Below are 20,385 nucleotides of genomic sequence, written 5' to 3'. Positions count from 1 at the left end.
CCCGCCAGTCTCCTCTGTCCATGGGATTTTTCAGGCGAGAATACTGGAGTGGGTTGCCATTTCCTCTAGAGGATCTTCCTGACCCAGGGATCGAATCAGCATTTCCTGTCTCCTGCATTGCAGGCAGATTCTTTACCCACTGAGCCATCAGGGAAGCAATAAATAACACAGCCCGCACCTCATAACCCATTTCTTGTCTTGTCAACTTCTCTAGGCCAGAGGCCCTCTTGTGCATACTAAGGCTGCAGAGCTACTAGCTGCCAAGCCAGGAGTGTGCAACACTGTGCTTGCTCCTGCAGCTCCTAGAGAATTCTGAGGGGCAGACAGTTCCAAGTGAGGCTATGAGAAGTCCAGGAAGCTCCTAGATTCCTCTCTGGATGGAGATTTTCCAGGGAACGTGGTCTCTCATGTTGGGGCAAAACATCCATCTGCAGATCCTTCCATCCCTCGGAGCCTCCCTCCCTCTGACTACTCAACAGACACCTAATAAGGTCTGTGAAGTGAGAGGCACCAGAAAAAACAGGAGTAACCCAGGTCCGTTTTCTGTCCTCAAGGAATTCACAGCCCAACTAAATACGTCCCCATATCCGCAAAGTCCTAAGAGGAGGGGAGGGTTTCGGGTGGGGTGGGCGGTGTATATGCTCTGCTAGAAATAAACAGGGTAAAGGAGGAAAAGAATTTCCAGAGCGGCTACTTTGGACAGTGCAATAAGGAAAGGCTTCCTAGATGAGGCAGCATTTAATCTGGACCTCTGAGATTGGATTGGTCTTGGCATATAGGTCACGGGGAGAATGGGATATTTCAGGTGGTGGGAACAGTGTTTCAGGAAAGACAAGGAATGCTACGTAGTGGGGTTATTCAAGTGGGTATTCAACTCTGGGAGCAGCAGAAGGCGGGGCAGGGGTGTCGACAACAATAAAGCAAGAAACCCTTATTGCTGAGGACATGCCAGGGCACGGTTCTAATCCCTGTTTAACAGTTCAGCCCACACAGCAGCCCTGTGAGGTCCACCCTCTACTGCCCTGCTGTACATGGGAAGGCTGAGGTTTAGAGAGGCAGCACTGGGCGCAACCAGCAGGAGTCCGGTGTGCTCCTGGGAGCTGGGGAGGCTGCTCAAGGACAGAGAAGGTTCTTGATTCCACTAAGGTCTCAAGGCTGTCTGCGGCACCACAGACAGGTGCCCCTGGGAAGCCAGGGGCCCTCGGCACACTTGAACCGCGCTGCGTCCCATCATGTGGCTAGGTTTGCACCAAAGCACGCTGAGCTGCTTTCCCGGCCTCAACCACGGTTGCATTCGCCCACACTCAGCGTGGCCTGCTCCGGCCACAGTGAATGACTCACTGCTCCCCGAGCCCACGTTCCTTCCCACCTCCCGCTTTTGCCCGCCCAGTTTCCTCTGTCAGCAGCGCTCTCCCCCACGTCACCAGCTGTCCAACGCCCTCTCCTCCCTTGAAGCCAGCTCCACGTCACCTCCCCTGAGAAGCCCTCCTGAACCCAGGGCTGGCTGAGTGGGTGGCTCTCCCTTGGGACCCCACCCTTCCCTTGTCACAGCTCTGCCACTGCTGCTTCCCTCCCTCTGGGCCACCAGCTTGGGGCTCTACCCTCAGCACCCCATACACCCAGGGCTGGACTCAGAGAAGACTTCAATCACCGTGAACAGAATGAAACCAGACTTCCCTGGGGATTGGCTCCTGCCCATCCCTTCATTGTCATTCTCACCACCCTGACCCCTCACCCACCACTCCCACACTCCAGCCCCAATGACCTCTTTGCTGTTCCCCCAACAAGCCAGGTTCGTTCCCCTCACAGGCTGTCTGCATTTGCTATTACATCCTGACTTCATCCAACCAACCCTTTCTCGCCCTTCAGGTCCAAGCTCCTCCGAGGGGCCTTTCCTGTCAAGGGGACAGCCACTGTCTATCCCCTCAGCCTGTTTACCTCGATTCTAGCCGTTTCCTTACCCCAATCTTATTTCAAGGGTCAAACTGCCTGAGTTTAAATCTTGGCTGTATTACCTATGAGTTGTGGGTCCTTGGGCAAGTTATTTAGCTTCTGGGCTCGGTCTCCTTATCTATAAAATGGGATACCAATAGTACCGACAGCATACAGCAGTTATAGTTGGTAAATGAGTTAATGAAAATACAAGCTCAGAATGGTGTCTGATATGTTGCAAGTCCGACATACATACTATACAAGTATTGCTCTTAGTATTATTACTACTTGTTTATTTGCTTACTGCCTGCCTCCCTCCTAGAATGAAAGCTCTGAAAGGGTAGGAACCATGCCTGTCCTGTCCAACACTGTATCCCCAGTGTCTACCCAAATTCCAGGCACATGGTAAGTTGTATTATATTTGTTGCATGGATGAATGGATGGCAGATGGATGGATGAAGCGAAGAAATAAAACATGTGCCTGGGCCACCACTCATCCTAGGTTCGCATTTTTTATATTTTTCTCTCACATTCCAAATAAGTGTTAGCACTGGTGATTTTCACCTGCAACAGACCATATACCCACTGGTGAAACATTTGACAGTGTATAACATTTGCCAGTGTAAAGAGTGAGTAACAGCCAGAAGTGCCAGGAAAGGCTTAACCAAGGAGAAAGGCAGTCTTAGCAGACCGAATAATTTCATTGGGGGAGGGAGGTCTGGATCACCTGGTTAAGGAAATAGCTAGAGCAGGATTCTGAGGCCTGAAGGTCTTGGGTGTACTTAAGGAAAGCTGGGTACATGGAGTGAGTGGCAGGGATAGAAGATGAGACTGGATAGGAGGACTAGCTGGATGTCGATGGCCCTGAAAGTCATGCTAGGGAGTCACTGATGTATCTCAAACACACAGTGATGGTGTCAGGGCTACCCTTTAGAGACCCACTGTGTTGGCCAGGACAGGACAGAGAATCAGGCCAGGAGCTGAGGACAGTGGGAGGCTGTGCAATCATCCAGAAAAGAGCAGGGGAGGCCTGAACCTGGCAATTTAGGAAGCATCTTGGGCAAGGAACCATCCCTGAGAAAGACTAGTGGCCAGTCAAAGACAGCTCCCCAACCAAAGGTGGCCCAGACCTTACCTGTACCAGATTCCAGCCTTGGAGGGACTCTGCGATGATGGACGTAACAGACGGACAGACTCCTCCAAACACCATCAAGTGGTTCGGCCCGTATTTTATTGCATCGTAGAAGGCTTTCAACCCTTTTGCATTATCACACTGGGGAGCAACACAGAAAGAGAAGCCAAAATTAGAAACAGCTTTCCCCAGGGACAAGGGCCCTATGGTGCATTCACACAAACAGAGCTCCCTCATGGGAAACCTGGGTGTCAGTTCTCCCGTCGTGAGGCCTCGCTTTAAGCCAGTCTTGAGTCCATACTGTGAACACAGTGAGGTGTGGTCTCAGTACCCCTCTTCCTGCTTCTCCCTCTGAGCACCCTCCAAATCTAGGACCTCAGGCTCCTAGCTATCTTCCTTCAGACCACACTGAGGAAAGGGCCCCAAAACTCCTCAACCTGGGCCTCTCCCATCACGGTCATCTGAATTTTAAAAGAGGATAAATCCACACCCATTAGGATGGCTATTATCAAAAAAGCAGAAAACAATAAATATTGGCAAGGATGTGGAGAAATTGAAATCTTCGTGCATTGCTGGTAGGAATGTAAAATGGTGCAGCTCCTACAGAAAACAATACTGCAGTTCTCCAAATCAGAATTCAACAGAATTATAGGATCCAGCATTCTGCTTCTGGGTATATACCCAAAGAACTGAAAGCAGGGACTCAAAGAGAGATTTGTATACCCATGTTCACAGCAGCATTATTCACAGTAGCCGAAAAGTGTAAACAACCCAAATATTCATCAAGAGATGAATGGATGAACAAACTGTGATTTACACAAACAATGGAGTATTCTTCCGCCTTAAAAAAGAAAGGGAATTCTGACACATGCTAAAACGTGGATGAAACTTGAAGGCATTATGCTAAGTGAAATAAGCCAGACACAACTGGGCAAATGTAAAATTCCTCTTAGATGAGGGAACTATAACAGTCAAATTCACAAAGATAGAAAGTTACCGGGGGCTGGGGGAGGGGGAAATGGGGAGGGTAGTGTTTAATGAGTTCCGTTTCAGTTTGGGATGATGGAAACATTTTAGAAATGGATGGGGGGTGGTAGTTGCACAACAGAGTGAATATACTTGATGTCACTGAACTGTACACCTAAAAATAAAGTGGCATTTTTAAAATGTTATATATATTTTATCACAATAAAAAAGGAGGAGGAGCATGAGGTGAATCTAAGTGGAAGAATTCATTCAGCAGACACTCGCCAAGCACCACTCTGTGTTCAGCCCAGGACTGGAGGCTGAACAAACAGAGAAACTTGGACACAGCCCCTGCCAAGGAGCTCACACGTGAGAGAGGAAAGCAGATTCTGGTGACCCACTATGGAAATGAACAAGGACAAATGTCCTCACATGTTGGGAGTCAGTCACAGCCCACCTCCCTCCTCTCCATCTCCTCCTCTCTCATCCATTCGAGTGGCCGTCTCTCCCTGGACAGAGGGATTGGCTACGAACTGGGTGTCTTGCTCCCCTGAGACCCAGTTAAGCCTGTTCATCACCTCACAGTCTGAGGCTTCTTTGTAAAACATAAATTAGTCCTTTTTACTCTGCTGCTTTCTGTGCACTTAAAACCCAAACTCCTATCAGAATATAATTCTCAAAAGGTTAAAAACATAATTCTCATGAAAATCAATAGTGGGTACACAGCAACCTTTTATTTAACTCATTAATAAAGGGAATCTGCTGGACAACAAAGTGGATTCAAAAGAAAATTTGAGATAGGGATTTTTTATAGGGAATGGAAAAACAAGAAATAAGATTGCTAAATTAGATACAAAACTGGTTAATGCTCCATGGGGCAATAAAGCTATCACCTTTAGGGACAGAAAAAGAAATTATTGAAAACCAGCACATCTTACTAGTTTTAGAGAATTGTAAGATGCCTGGGCCTTAAATTTCACCCTCCTCCCCATCAGATAACCCTAAAGCAGGGCTGTTGGAATGCTCTAACTGGGTTATATAATAACCATTTTGTATTACTGACTATAGTTTGGTATGATATTCTTCACCCTCCTTAACATAATGGATGCAAGAAGCCACAAGATCTAGCCCTGCCTCCCACTCTGACCTGATTTCCCTCCACTCTCTCCCTCGCTCACCAAGTACAGCCTCACCAGCCTCCTTCTTGATCCTGGAAAGGAAAAGCAATTTCCTTCCTGCCTCTGGGCCTTGGCACTTGCTTTTTACTATGACGAGAATAATATTTGCTTGGTTCTCAGCGTGGCTCACTCCTCATCAAGTCTCAGCTTAGCCGTCACCTCCTCAAGGAAGTCTCCACTGTTGCCTTACCGGAAATGGTCCCCACCCCCAGTCACTCTCTAACACGCCATCCTATTTAATGCTATGATGCAGTTCCTAAAATTATCTGAAGTCATCTTTTCTACTTTTGTTTGTCTGTATATTCACTGTCCTTTAAAAAAGAAGCCACCTGAGGACAAGGCTTTTGGTCATTGTTTCCGGTCCTATCTCCCCAGGATTTACCCAGGGGCCTCCCTAAGGACTCAGGAAGGGTCTGCTGGATGCCTGAGGGGCCCAATGACTTTCTCCCTAGTGTTGTCTTCTCGTCCATTCTGTGTCTTCCTTATTCCCTTTGCTGCCCCTCCCTTCCCCTCAAAGTGGGACCGTAAAGTGCGGCCAACGTGGGGTAGTATCTGTTGCTCTCTTCTTGTCTGTTTGAGAGACTCTGGACTGAGATCCACGGTGGGCGTCAACAGGGATAGAAACATGATTGGTTCTATGGCCAATATGTGCTTCCTGGCCTCAGAGATCTCACTGTCCAGTGAGATAAGGGTACAGGCAGCCCCAGTAGGGGGTAGACAGAGCTCAGTGCTGGGGCAGAGGCACCATGGGGGAGTGCCAGGGTGGGCTCTGGGGGCTGGGTGCTTAAGATCTAGGATGAGGACAAAGTGGCCTGGGCTAAGGCCAAAGAGCACTCTGAACGTCAGCCTAGGGTGTGGATAGTAATGATTGAAATTTTTAATTTAATTTAAAATTTTTTAGCTACCTGGCTTCCTAGGCGGCACTAGTGGTAAAGAACCTGCCTGCCAATGCAGAAGACTTAAGACATGTGGATTAGATCCCTGGGCGGGAAGATCCCCTGGAAGAGAGCATGGCAACCCACTCCAGTATTGTTGCCTGGATAGTCCCATGGACAGAGGAGCCTGACAGGTTACAGTCCATAGGGTCGCAAAGAGTTGGCCATGACTGAAGTGGCTTAGCAGGCATAAAAATTAGCCAAGCTAATTTTTCTTTTTGCCAAGAAAAAGAGAAGGAGAGAAAGATGGGAAGGAAGGAAGAAGGAAGGAGGGAGATCAGGAGGAAGAAAGATGAAATTCTTGTTGTTTCTTGGGGCCCTCTAATAATTGTTCCTGTTCCTTGATTGAAAGCAACGCTTCCCTTCGTGGGCAGAGCACAGGCAGATATAAGAGAGCAGTTCATGTTTTAATTGTTTCTAACATGATTTACTGAATCATTTTCCATTTTAATACATTCCTATAATGACTTTAGTTTGCTTTCTAATCTGTACTAATGACAATGATGATACAGTACCATAAGATTTATAATCAAAGTTGCATTAAAATAATATTAGCAACAATGAACTTATTAATACCTGTTTGTTCAGCAAACATTTCCCCAGTACCAAGTCCCTGCAAGAGTCTTCATTAATAATGATGTCCTGGCTTCTCACAAACAGATACCTTTTGAATACGTCAACTCAAAAATCTGAGCATATTTGGCCACGGGTATTTGAGCTGCAAAAGTTTATCTGACTTAGTTTTCACCAAGCTGTGTGGAGGGCAGAGTTCTGGCTCCCATGACATCCATGGTCTTACTCTCAGGAATCTGTTATGTTTTGTGGCAAATGGGACTTTGAAGATGTGATTAAGGTTACTGATCAGCTGACCCTAAAGTGTTACCCAGGTGGCCCAACGTATCCACACAAGCCCTGAAAAGCAGAGATGTTTTCTGGCTGACAGCAGAGGGGTAATCAGAGATTCAAAGCATGAGATGTACTTGACGTGCTATTGTTGGCTTGAAGCTGAATTCTGCCAATAATCTGAATAGTCGGGCCTCCAGAACCCAGCCCAGCTAACACCTTGATTTTGGCCTTGGGAAGCTCTGAGCAGAGGTTTCAGCAGAGTCATGCAGGCCTGGACTTATGGACCATGGACTGTGAGACAATGTGTGGTTGTGGTGTTTAAATTTGTGGACATTTGTTGCAGCATCAATAGAAAACTAATGTAGTGAGGTAAAATGAGAAAAATAAGAATAATATAGCAAGATTTTCCTTAATGTTAAATATACTCCATTTAGACAACTATCCTTGAAGATCCTTTGTGGTTTGTATCGTGTTGAAACGTGCTTCTGTTATAAAATTGCAGATAGTAGCAGGATTTTGTTTTTATTTCCTAACGTGGCAAAATAACACATTTTCTAACCTATGTACATTGCTGTTCCATGCTCCTCTGGGACCCAGTCTCTTTGGCCTTTGCTGGAGTGTAAGATCCAAATGTGGGGGCATTGCCAACCCAACACCCTCATTTTCAGATACAGACAGTGAGGACTAGAGCGGTGAAGAGACTTGTCCACTGTCCTTTCAGGATTACGGGAGATAGTTCGGGACCCCCAGTTCAGAGCTTTCTCAATAGACTAGAGAACTCAGCTCAATGGGTGAAGGGCAGGGAAGTCAGCAGCATTCTAGAAAGGACTATTCCCCTCAGGGCAGTGCTAGAAGCCCAAGCCTCTTCCTGATTAGCATACTTGACCTGAGGCGGGAGAAATACTCTACTGGGCACCAAGTAAGAAAGAAAAGGAGAGAAATATGGGAAGGAAGGAAGAAGGCCACTTCTCCAGCTCCCTGAGAGAGCACATCCACAGTGAGTAACAACATAAAAATCACATGCATCTACCTGTCCCGTTTGAGAGGCTAATGCCACTCCCCCTCATTTCTAATGTTGTATCTTCAGAGCTGACATGGTCAGTGTCCCCAATAGATGGGCTCTCCAGTTGACCAAAGCTGAGTCTCTGTGGCTGGACCAGCGTGGAGGTTTTCACATTCAGCCCATCAGGGTCCTGTGACCCAGCAGAGATGTTTGGGGGCCAGTGAGAGAGGCTCTGGGCACCTCACTTTCACTTCAACCAGCAGTTTTCCATTATCTGTTCTATATACAGCATCAAGGGGCCATATAATACTTAAATTTGAAAAGAGGATTTCATGGAGAGCCGCAAAAAGAGGTTTGAAAATCCCAAAGGAGATGACCCCAGAGGTCCTTGCCTGTGTATGATTTTTGTCTCTGGCTCAGGGAAGTGCGGGCGGGCGCCCCACAGGAGAGCCTGGATGAACCTGTACTTGAGCACACACTACAAGCCTCTCGCTGAAAGTTCATCCATGGCACATCAGTTTGCCCGATGATCAATTCGCCAAACCACTGGGGGATTTCTCTAAACTTGAGTCTCTCAGGGGATTCCTTGCAGACACTTCACATGGCTATTTCACAAGGATTGTCCTTGAGGTGCAAGTGAAAGTCAATTTCAACTGTATTTCACATTTCAGTTCTTCCTAAATGCTGTACTTGGAGATGTTCCCCTAATGCCTGTTTATTACTGTCCTCTTCTTGCGGGGTCCAGACCTCCCCCTCCATGAGCCAGGAAAAATGCTGAAGCTTTTCTATTCCCCACTTAAGGTGTCTGTCAGATGGCTTTTAGTGAGCTGGTCACTGGGCAAAACCATCATTCTGAGAAATTATTTATGACATGTTGTCTTTGAGCAATCTGGCTTTTGAAGAATTGTTCTCAGAGCCCCTGTAAGGGGGTCCTTGTGTCCTCTAAGAAAGCTACAGACTTTATCATGTTCTCTTACCTTCCCCTCCTCCCCCACTAGGAATCCCTCCCCTTGCCCCTCCCCATCACTCCCCTCTGCAGGGTATTCTGACAGTCAGCACAGGCACACCTGACCGGTAGATAGGGAGCTAAATCCACCAGACTTCTCTTGTAATAGTTTAAGGCTAAATTACCAGCTACAGCCTCTGATCTGAGTCTTGCCGCTTGGACACGGGCTCTGGGATATGGGAGGTCTTCACTCTCGCCCTGCTCCCTTCCTGCCTTCTCTTCGTCAGGATTTCCACCCCCTTGCCTGCCATTGACTTCACATCTCCAGGAGCTCACGGTCACTACCTCCAAACTCCCTTCCATTTCACTTCCAAAGGGTTCTCCTCCCCTGCCAAGATGGACTTGTCACAGAGAAATCATAATGGACACATACAAGCTCTTAAAATTCAGCACCTATAAGTGGGAACATATCCAAAAGCCATGAAAATCATTTTTTTTTAATGAAAAAGTAGAACTCTAGAATAAAATCCATTTTCATTTAAATCTCATTTTTAAAGAATTAAAATACCTTTTTGACTGAAAAATTTCAAAGAAAATGTTGCTGAGAGTTAAAATGTAGAAACGCCAAGAAAATGTCAGAGTTAATAACGACCAATTTGAAACTGGGAATTACTCTGCACAGAATTTCAGAGTTAATGTAAAAGCTAACGTGTCCAGCTCATGCCCCCGGTACAAAGTCGTCCTCCGTGCATCCTGCTCCTGGAGTGGTCAGCATCTGCTTACATTCCTCCAGTATCAGGGGTCTCACTACCTCACCAGGAAGCTACTTTGCCTTAGAGCAACTCCTCTTCTTAGAAGTTCTTATCCTAGTCTTGAAATTACCCTGCTTTTGCATCCCCCATTCCAGCTTCTCATTCTAGAGCAAAGGTCAGCAAACTTTTCCTCTAAGTGACCAGGCAATTTTTAGGCTTTGTGGGCTACACGGTCTCTGTTGCAACTTCTCAACCCTTTGGAGCAGGAAAGCAGCCACAGACAATATGTAAATGAATGAACACAGGTGCAATCCCATAAATTTTTATTTACAAAACAGGAAGCAGGTGGATTTGGACCACTGACTGCAGTTTGCCTACCCCTGCTCTGGAATCTCACAGAACATGTGCAGTCCTCCACCCCCACGAGAGCCCTTCAGATACCTAAACTCAGCCAGCTTGCCTCCAGGAGATGCTTTCAGGCCAAATGACTCTAAGCTCTTCTCCCATCCAAGTAATAATCAGGCCCAACCCTGCTTGGCTTCGGAGATCAGACGAGATCAGGTATGTTCAGGGGGATATGGCTGTAGACCCTTAGCTCTTCTAAATATCTCTGAATGACATGATTTCACATCCTTCTCGTCTATGGACATCCTCAGGAATGCCTTCAGAGGACAGATATTTCTAGGGAAGCACCCCAAATACCTCCATCTGCCCTGCACAGGAAAGCAACACGAGCTAATGTATATTGTGTACTCACTCTGTGTCAAGCGTGGTAATAAGAACTTCATATAAATTATCCTATTCATTCCTCACAGTATTATGTAAAGTAGGTACTATATTATTTCCATCTCAAATAGAAGGAAATGGAGTTTCAGAGGAGTTTAAAAATTTGCCCCAGGTCAAAAATGGTAAGAATTACATCTCTAGGCAGTGTCATTTCAGAGCACTGTTTTATTTTAAATAAGACTTTATTATGAAATATTTCACTCGTAGGAAAGAATATATATGCACATATAACTTATACAAAGCATGAAAAATAGGGATGTGAACATACAGTATGCCCAACACCCAGCTTATGCTGAAGCCCCTGGTGCCTACCCTGCCCATATTCCTCTTCACAAGGAAGAATCCCCAGTCTGAATTTTGTGTTTATCCTTCCTTGCTTTTCTTTATTATCATATGTATGTTTCCCAAACACTGTATTATTTAATTTCACTTTGTTTTAAGTCTATATGTAAATGGAATCATGCCTGAAACATGCTTTTATAGCGTCACATCACGTTTGTGAGATTCCTATTGTTGAATAAAGCTGAAGTTCATTCATTTTGACAGCTGTGTAGTATTCCATTGTGTGAACATGCCATGGTTTATTTGTTAATTTCCTTGTTGACGGATACTTGGGTTGTTTCCAGTATTTTATTTAGTTGCTGTTGTAAACAAGACAGCTAAACATTTCTGTATGTGTCTCCTGCCACACATATGTAGAGCTTCTCTAGGGTATAAACCCAGAAATGGAATCACTTGTTCCCAGTATTTCCCACATTTCGTCAATGTGATTTTACCCATTTACACCTCCACCAGCAGTATCTGAGATATCTCATTACTCACATCCTCACTGACTTTAGTTTTTGCCAGTCCTATGGGTATTTGATATGTCATTTCAATGTGTATGTTCCTGATTATTGAAGAGGATAAGTCACTTTTTCATATGTTTGTGTTTCTACTTCCTCTTTTGGATCGGTGACTTTGCCCACTTTTCTGTTGGATTGTTTGTCTTTTCCTGATTGATTTGATTAGAGGATACCTAGCCACAGTTGCTAAAACAAATGAAATGGTGACCTCCCACATTCTGAGCACAGATTTCTATTAACGCAGCCTCAGACCACAGGCCCTATTTCACACAGCGTTTGCTATCAGTGAAAATCACTAAATCAGCATGCATAATCTTGGTAAGAAAACACCTATGAACCATTCTTAGAAAGAAAAAAAAAAAAAGGAGGAAGGAAGGAACTACTTGATGTTAAAAATCCAGCCACCCACAAAAAGAATCAAAGTATAGATCCCAGGAAAGGAAGGCTTGTGATAAAAAGGAGTGACTATGAGAGATGGACCCATTTAACATGAAATAGTGTAAAGATAATAATGTAACATAAAATTCAGAATGTGGAGGAGAGAAAAGAAGTGGTGAGATTGCTAATTTCCTCTCCTTCCATATAAGGCCTTTAATGGGGGCCATCTAAGGCAGAAAACTCCAGTTTAAAAGCCAGGACTCTAACCTCACTGCTCCTCATAATCTTTTATTACCCTCATATATTTTAAAAACAAATAATTTCTCTAGTGAATAAAAATTGTTTAATGTTGACAATTCCTTCTGCTTTACACTTCCTTATTTTCTTCTGTTACATTCAGATGAATAAAATTTAACAGTAACTTCACATAACATGTAATAATGATCTTTTTATAAAAGTGTTTCTGTCCATCTTTCTGCTCATAACATCTGCATGGAGAGATGTCTGGACTAGAAGTCATCTCAAGTTAAAGATTTTGAGTGAGTTTTAAAAAATTCTCCTCTTTGTACTTACTTGTTTTACTTGAATTTTTAAAGCACATATTATTTTTATACACAGAAACTCATTTTTAAACTGGTAGGCTTTTCACACTCCAAGATGCTTTCTCAATCATTTGAGTTCATCTCTTTCTGTTCTTCTGTGATTGACTTTCTGAGCCAAAGCACAGGAATTAACATTTATTATTGTTAAACCATGTTTAAAAATTAGTCCAGCGTCATGGCCAACCGGAATCCAAAACACTGTATTATTTTTTCATTAAAATTAATTCATTCAAATATTTCCTGAGCATCCACTAAGTGCTAAGAGAAACAAGTAAGTCCCTGTGACATTTAATTCCTTGAATAGAGTAGTTACTCAAGAAACATTTACTGACATATTAAATCTCAAAATAAGAATGGTAATAATAGCACAGCAATCTCTATAAAGCGTTTTTGTTCCAGACACTATTATAATTTTTTAATATTTATTAACTCAATCCTCCCCAACAACACTATGAAGCATGTCTTGTTATTTTCCATATTTTAATAGATGAAAAAACTGAGGGTCAGAGAGGTAAGTAATTTGTCCAAAGCTTTACACAGTGAGTAAGCAGAGCTGGGATTCTGTCCTCCCTGGACGCACAGCAACAGTTCACTCCCCAGTCTCCCTTGCAACTAGGTGTGACCACTGAGTTTTGGGCAATGGGATGCGAGCAAAGGGGATGTGTGCTATGCCCAGGATTGGCAGAGAAAGCCTTCCCACAGGTGCTCTGTGCTCTCTTTCTATCCAGTGTGAGTGGGGAAGACACCAAGGACCTAAACCTCCCAACCCCAAATCCTTATGCCCACCATGGAGGAGCACCACGGCTGCCACAGAAACCATCAGAGGGCGGGCAGGCTCCCAGGTGACAGGCTCTGGGAGCAGTGCCTGCAGCACATGACTCACTCTTCGCAGGTAATCCCAACGCATAGCAGCCAAACAGATGCTCACCATCATTTCCGGTCAGCACAAGACTCAGCTATGGGCAATCTTGAGCCCCTTTGGTCTGGCTGAGACTTCCTCAGAGCTGCACCATTGCCTGAGTCTCTTTCTAACCATCTCTCCTTCCTTCCCCTTCTCCTTTCAGAGGTGGCAGACCTGCCCACACTCTGAAGGCTTGCTTGGCCTTTTCCTGCTCTCCCCCTCTTTCTTTCATGAGCATTTCTCCCAAAGCACCTCTAACTCTGGGCGTCTGCTTCCCAGAGGACCCAACCAATACATCCTCTGACCTGCACTTGACTATGATATGAGCAAGAAATCACCTTACGACATTAACCGCTGGAATTCAGGGGTGTTTTTTACTGCAGTTAGACTGCATTGACCAGTAACATTCTTAACCACCTGCTAGAAGAAGGATGAAATGCAAGGAAATCAACACACCTGGGAAATTATTACAGCAAGGCAAAAAGAATTTGGAGACAAAAAAAAATATATATATATATATATATATTAGGGGAAAAGGTAGAAAGAAATTATGCTGTGCAGTTAAAATTTGTGCCCTATCATTCAGGACACTGACATCAATCCAAAATTCAAGGGACATGACCAGATAGAACTCAGATTTGCTGCACTGGGAGGTCTTCATCCCCTCTGTCCCTCCTGTGCCCACAAAGGACCTGGCTCCAGATAGGTGTTTAGTATGTACTGGCTGGACAAAATTACTGTTGCATGGCAGATACAAGCCCTGCTGGTGGATACAGCCTGAAATAAAAGTAACCATAGCCGTAGCTCTGTCCCAAAGAGCTTATTAACTCCAGCCATCTTGAGTTTTTCACACTCCTTCCTCAGGGTGATGGACAGACCATCTGCTTCTATAAGTCTCCAGAGAGCCAGACTGTCCATCTTGGATACTGGGAAAAACTGGCATTTCTGTATTCTCCCTGAAGCTGTCACTCAGAATTCCTGGCTGGCTGCAGACTGTTATTTGAGGATGATGGAGTCGCAGCACACATCTCTCCTCTGCACTGGGAAAGCCAATTACCTAATTTACAAAATATTTTTCAAAGACTGGTAGAGATCAGTTCTGTTTTCTAATTAGCTGTCAATAAGTACCCCCCCACCCCCGCAAATGCAGGTGTGACATTTTAAAAAGTCAGGGTCAAGAACACAAAGCGTATGCGGGCTGCTTGTCAGGAGGGTTGGGAGTGCTCCCGCTGCAGGTATCACAAATATCACACGTTGCCAGCCCTTGCCCTGGGGATGGGGACCCGGTCACCTGCTGAGGAGGGACCACACTCCAGCTATGTGCTGCCAAGCCTTCTCCACCCCATTCTACCCCACATACACCTCTGCAGCGTGCTCTTCTGAGGGGTGAACTGCTCCAGTATTTGCTGAGGGCCTGGGCTACATACAGGGTAAGACATGCTCCCTGTCCTCAGGGGACTCATCATCTAAAGGAGGTATAGGAATAACTTCACAGAATGTAGTAAGAGGTGCAGCGGAGGTTTAGAACACTCATTCGTTCCATTCACACTCATGGGATGATGATTTAGAGCCAGACCCTGTGATAGGTGATGGGGACACAAGAAAGGTTACATACGGTCTTGGCCAGGATGGCGCTCTCGATTCACTGGGGAGAGAAGACCGAAACAAAAGGCCACCACACAAGGCAGGATAAAAGTGGGAACTATGGTAGAGACACAAGTCATGCAAAAAGAAGGGAATGGTCGAATCACACTGAGATATTTCACCGAGACTTCTTGGAGGAGGTGGCATTTGAGCTGAGCCTTGGACGATAAGGAAGAGAGTGAGGTGGTGGGCTGGGCCTAGATGCCAGCATGAGCAAAGTCTCAGAGTGGGGCATGCATACAGAAGAAGTGAGTACTCACTTCTGGGGCAGGAGCACAGGGTGGAGAGGGAGGTGGCAGGAGACACGTGGGTCAGATGCACGAGCGGGGTCCGTCCCGCTGGTCCCTGGGGAGCCATGAACACCAGGCAGGGTGCACTCTCTCTTCTCCAGGCAGCGGGAGTCACTGCTGAACTTTAAATTGGGGAATGCCAGGATGGAGGCTGTGCTGGACTCAGATGACTCTGGCAGCTGGGGTAGAGGAGAAAGCACTGACGGGGAAGAAGGTAACCAGCTGGCAGGTGGGAGCAATGGTCCAGGTGTGAGGCTTGATGAGCAACCTGGCCCCACACTCTGGAAAGGACATGAGTCCACAGTGGGGTTCACCTCCCAGAGGCCCATTAACTAATGGGCTTGGAGGCTTGGGTTTGACCGGTACATGATGTCAATGGGACTCGGTCAAACAGGTCACCTCAGTCGCCTCCTTAATGGGAGGCTCCGTAATGGGGAAGACCATTGAGGAAAGACACCAAAGAGAGAATAAAGCCAGCTATGTCAGGCACAGGATGTGGGCTTCATGAGGGCCCCAGGCCCCTGTGACCACCTCTTCACCTGGGCATCACTTATAAAACAAGAAGGTTGAGCGAGTGGGTTTATCAGTCAGGAGAGGCTAGGCTCTGCTGTAGCAACAAATACCCCCAAATCTCAATAGAGAATCCCAGGAAAAATTTGGTTTCTCTCTTAGCAAGGGGGAGCTTGACACACCCTAGTCACTCAGGGGCCCAAGTTTATGGAACAACTGCCATCTTCAATGCTGCTTGTTGCCAAGAGAGAAGGAAAAAGAAAACTTTGGAGAGAGTCAACCAGCAATTAAATGGAACTCACTGGCCAGACTTGGCCCCATCCAAGTACAAGGAACACGAGGCACAACTTGGCCAGCAGAGGAGGGGAACTAGCTGTTAGGGAACTACAAGCGGCTGCCACAGTCAATCTCGCAGGTTCCTCCCTGCCCTAACTGTCTGTGTTTTGGTTTATACATCAGATCTTCATTCAATGTTTACATATCAAGCTAACATTTCTTCAGCATTGACCTACGTATTGGGCACTATGCTAGATTCTGCATATCCATTGTCTCCTTTTCTTTTTATAATGTATCTCATTTAATATTTGCAATGCCTCTATGAGATGGATACCATTTCAGACATACCTTGCTTTATTAAGCTTCGATTTATTGTGCTTTGCAGATGTTGTGTGTTTTTTCTTTTAAACAAATTGAAAGTTTGTGGCAACTCTGTGTTGAGAAATCTATCAGTGCCATTTTTCCAACAACATTTGCTCACATCATGTTTCTGCGCCACATTCTGATAATTCTCATGACATTGCAAACCCTATACCAGCAAAAAGATTTGACCCACTGAAAGCTCAGATGAGGGTTAGCATTTTTTAGCAATAAAGTATATTTAAATTAAGATATGTGATTTTTTTTAGACACAAGGCTACTGAACACTTACTAGACTCTGGTATAGCGTAAACATTACTTTTATACACATTGGGAAACAAAAAAAAATTGTGTGATTTGCTTTATTGTGACATTTGCTTTATTATGGTGTCCTCAAACCAAATATACAATATCTCCAAGGTTTGCCTGTATTGTCCCCAGTTAACAGAGGTGAAAACAGAGGTTCTGGGAGCTTAACTGACAAGCTCAAGGCCACACTACTAGTAAATCATGAAGCCAAAACTCAAATCCAGAGAATCACACTCCAAACCCTAATTCTCATCTCTTACAATCTGAGCTGTCCAGAGATGGGGTAAAATGTCTCATAAAGCACTGGGCTGCCTGTCACTGTGGTCATGCTGACAGAGGCCTGCAGAAGGATGTTGAAGAAAAGGTAATTTCACTGAGTAAAGGAATAGATCCAGTCCTGGATTTTCAAGAGGAGAGGCGAGGAAACAGGAGAAGTGGGGGTAAGTCTTGGGAACAACAAGTGGCATTCCGAGTTGGAGCACTCTGTAGATAAGAAAAAAAGGAGAGGTGGAATTGGAAAGGGAGGTTGGGGTGGCCATGGTGGGCCTTGAGTCGGACTCTGGGGAGTTTTTCTTTTGGTTTGGTTGTTTAATGATTTTAACCATTTTTCAAGTGACAACTCAGCGGCATTAAGTGCACTCACTATGTTGTATAACCATAACCACTATGTATCTCCAGAACTTCTTCGTCCTCCCAAACAGAAAAAAATTTAAGCTCCAGGGAGTTCTTAAAAGGGCTTAAAACTTGATAATGACATCTTCAGAGCTGCTATGGTGACGACACCCTCAAGTGGAGAGGACAACCCTGGCTGCCATTTGAAGGACATTACTGGCGGGAAGAGAGGCTGGACAAGGGAGTGGGTGATAAAACCAGCACAGGGCCCAGGTGGAAATGGCAGGAACCAAAGACAAGGCAGCCAGAGGCGCAGAGGCAGGTGGTCAGATTTGGAATTACAGGAAGGGAAACCGCAGAGCAAAAGGGGAGGCCTAGTTTCCTCCAGGGGCCCTGAGAGTCCTGGGCCACCGCACACTGGGGCAGAGGAGCGAGGAAGGGGCCACCACTGAGTCTTGCGCTGGACTGGACACAGGGGAGCCACTGGCTGGCTGCGGGCTCCACAGTCTTTCCCAGGGGAGGCACATCCCCAGACTGGACAGTCCTTCCTGGGACAGGAGCCAGCACTGTCCCTGTGGCTCCTCAGAGGTCTGCAGCCTGACACGGACCCTGATTATACTCAGACATTCACCAGGTGCCGGAATGGAAATGAAGGGCGACTGCAGGAAGGGTGGGCTTGTCGCCCCCGTCAGTGGCAGCCGCACTCATTTCTCAAGGCAGCCCGCCCGGGTCAGCGGCAGCTCAGCTGGAGTTAATTACATGCTTCTCTTGTCCTCCAGCTGGGGAAACAGAGGTCACTCCCCCGGCTGATGGATGAGGGATGGTCTCTGTCACATATCATCACAGCCAGGGGACCCTACTCAAGGGAACTTCCAATCCCTCAGCCCTGTCACAAATCCTTCCACCTCTCTGCCATGTGGGCTCCTGTGAGCACCTGACTTCAGAAACTTTTCTGAGAAGCAAATTTCCCAACAGCCCACTACTCGGGCCTGCTCCCCCAGCTCCCATCCCCACCTCCACCTGACCCCTGGTGCAGGCTGACCTCCCTTGGAAGCTGACTTCGGGGGGCCTTGCTGCATGAGCAACCATGGCCCTCCCCATCCCAACACCCTGTTCTCAGGCCCCACCTCCTCCACCTTTCCAGGTCTCTATCCCCAGAACCCAGTGCTGCTCCCCGCCCCCATGGCTGAGCTTCTGCTAAGTGGTCCCCAAGGCCATCACAGCACCGCCCACCCAGGTGGCATTGCACAGGGCTGCCCCGGACCCCGAGGGATGGGAAGCACCACCTGCCTAGAGAGTGGCAGTGTGGTGTCACTTGAAGTCCAGTTAGAGAGACAGACCCCAAAACAGATGCCTCTGAGTGTTGAGAGGGGAGCAGGGAGGCTTCAGGAGGAGGCCCCCTGGCAGGGACAGGGGGCTCCTGTGGTTCTTGGGGCAGCTGAGTGCAATGCACTTCAGAGTATGATCTGCTCTGAGGGAGCCCCTTCACAGGACCCCTTGCCTGGAGGGCTGGCAAAGCTCCAAGAGCAGCAGCCTTGGGAAGGCCAAGGGGAGGTGCAGACCCTCAGAGGGCAACCTGGCCCAATCCTCACATCCCTGCACCTCTCTTCTTTGTAAAACAGGGAAGCGATGCTGGGAAGGCCTAACCCTAGGGCCCTTCCAGTGCTAAACAGGGCAAATGCCTGAGAGCCCTTGGATAGCCGTCAACGCTGCTCTGATTCAGTCTGACGCGCTAGGCATTTGCTGAGCACCTTTCACGAGCCAAGCTCTGTGCCAGGCGCTGGGCAAACAGAGGAAGCAGTTAGAGTGCATCCTCAATGAGTTCACTGGCTAGGGGAGACGAGAGAGGAGCCAAGGAGTACAAGCTGGGAAAGCACACCATGAAAGGGACAGCAGACAGTGTGGGGCCTAGAAAAGGCCACTGAATCCAGCACCAGCAATCAGGGTAGGCTTCGTGCAGGAGGAGGCACTTATGCTGAGCCTCTGTACATAAGAAGAAATTAGCTAGACCGAGAGGGTAGAAGACAGTGGCCTACAGTGACAGGAACATTCATTCATTCATTCTACAAGAATATTTACCTTTTTAAAAAAAATTAATTTATTTATTTTAATAAGAGGCTAATTACAACATTGTAGTGCTTTTTGCCATACACTGACATGAATCAGCCATGGGTGTACATGTGTTCCTCATCCTGAACCCCCCTCCCACCTCCCTCCCCATCCCATCCCTCAGGGTTGTCCCAGTGCACTGGCTTTGAATGCCCGGTTTCATGCATTGAACTTGGACTGGTAATCTATTTCACATATGGTAATATACATGTCTCAATGCTATTCTCTCAAATCATCCCACCCTCACCTTCTCCCACACAGTCCAAAAGTCTGTTTTTTATATCTGTGTCTCTTTTGCTGTATTGTGTATAGGGTCATCATTACCATCTTTCTAAATTCCATATATGTGTTAATATGTTGTATTGGTGTTTTTCTTTCTGACTTACCTCACTCTGTATAATAGGCTCCAGTTTCATCCACCTCATTAGAACGGATTCAAATGCATTCTTTTTAACAGCTGAGTAATATTCCATTGTGTATATGTACCACAGCTTTCTTATCCATTTGTCTGCTGATGGATATCTAGGTTGCTTCCATGTCCTGGCTACTGTAAACAGTGCTGTGATGAACATTGGGGTACACGTGTCTCTTTCAATTCTGGTTTCCTCAGTGTGTATACTCACCCAGCAGTGGGATTGCTGGGTCATATGGCAGTTCTATTTCCAGTTTTTTAAGCAATCTCCACACTGTTCTCCATAGTGGCTGTACTAGTTTGCATTCCCACCAACAGTATAAGAGGATTCCCTTTTCTTTGCACCCTCTCCAGCATTTATTGTTTGTAGACTTTTTGATAGCAGCCATTCTGACCGGCGTGAGATGGTACCTCATTGTGGTTTTGATTTGCATTTCTCTGATAATGAGTGATGTTCAGCATCTTTTCATGTGTTTGTTAGCCAACTGTATGTCTTCTTTGGAGAAATGTCTGTTTAGTTCTTTGGCCCATTTTTTGATTGGGTCGTTTGTATTTCTGGTATTGAGCTGCATGAGCTGTTTGTATATTATTGAGATTAATTCTTTGTCAGTTGCTTCATTTGCTATTATTTTCTCCCATTCTGAAGGCTGTCTTTTAACCT

The 20,385-nt window shown here is 46.1% G+C and overlaps 1 protein-coding gene across 1 annotated transcript in view; it reads right to left on the bottom strand.

The window, feature by feature from the left end:
• GABBR2 (gamma-aminobutyric acid (GABA) B receptor, 2) overlaps positions 1-20,385 on the bottom strand; it is a 410,792-nt gene that overhangs the window by 250,475 nt on the left and 139,932 nt on the right. Inside the window, exon 2 of the mRNA XM_010847041.1 lies at positions 3,068-3,205. Within this exon, the coding sequence (XP_010845343.1) occupies positions 3,068-3,205 (138 nt within the window). The remainder of the gene's footprint in view (positions 1-3,067; positions 3,206-20,385) is intronic.

The sequence above is a fragment of the Bison bison genome, unplaced genomic scaffold, assembly GCF_000754665.1.
Source record: "Bison bison bison isolate TAMUID 2011002044 unplaced genomic scaffold, Bison_UMD1.0 scf7180017864243, whole genome shotgun sequence".
Lineage (NCBI taxonomy): Eukaryota > Metazoa > Chordata > Mammalia > Artiodactyla > Bovidae > Bison > Bison bison.
The sequence above is the reverse complement of the archived record's forward strand: the minus strand, read 5'-3'. Positions and strand labels throughout refer to the sequence as shown.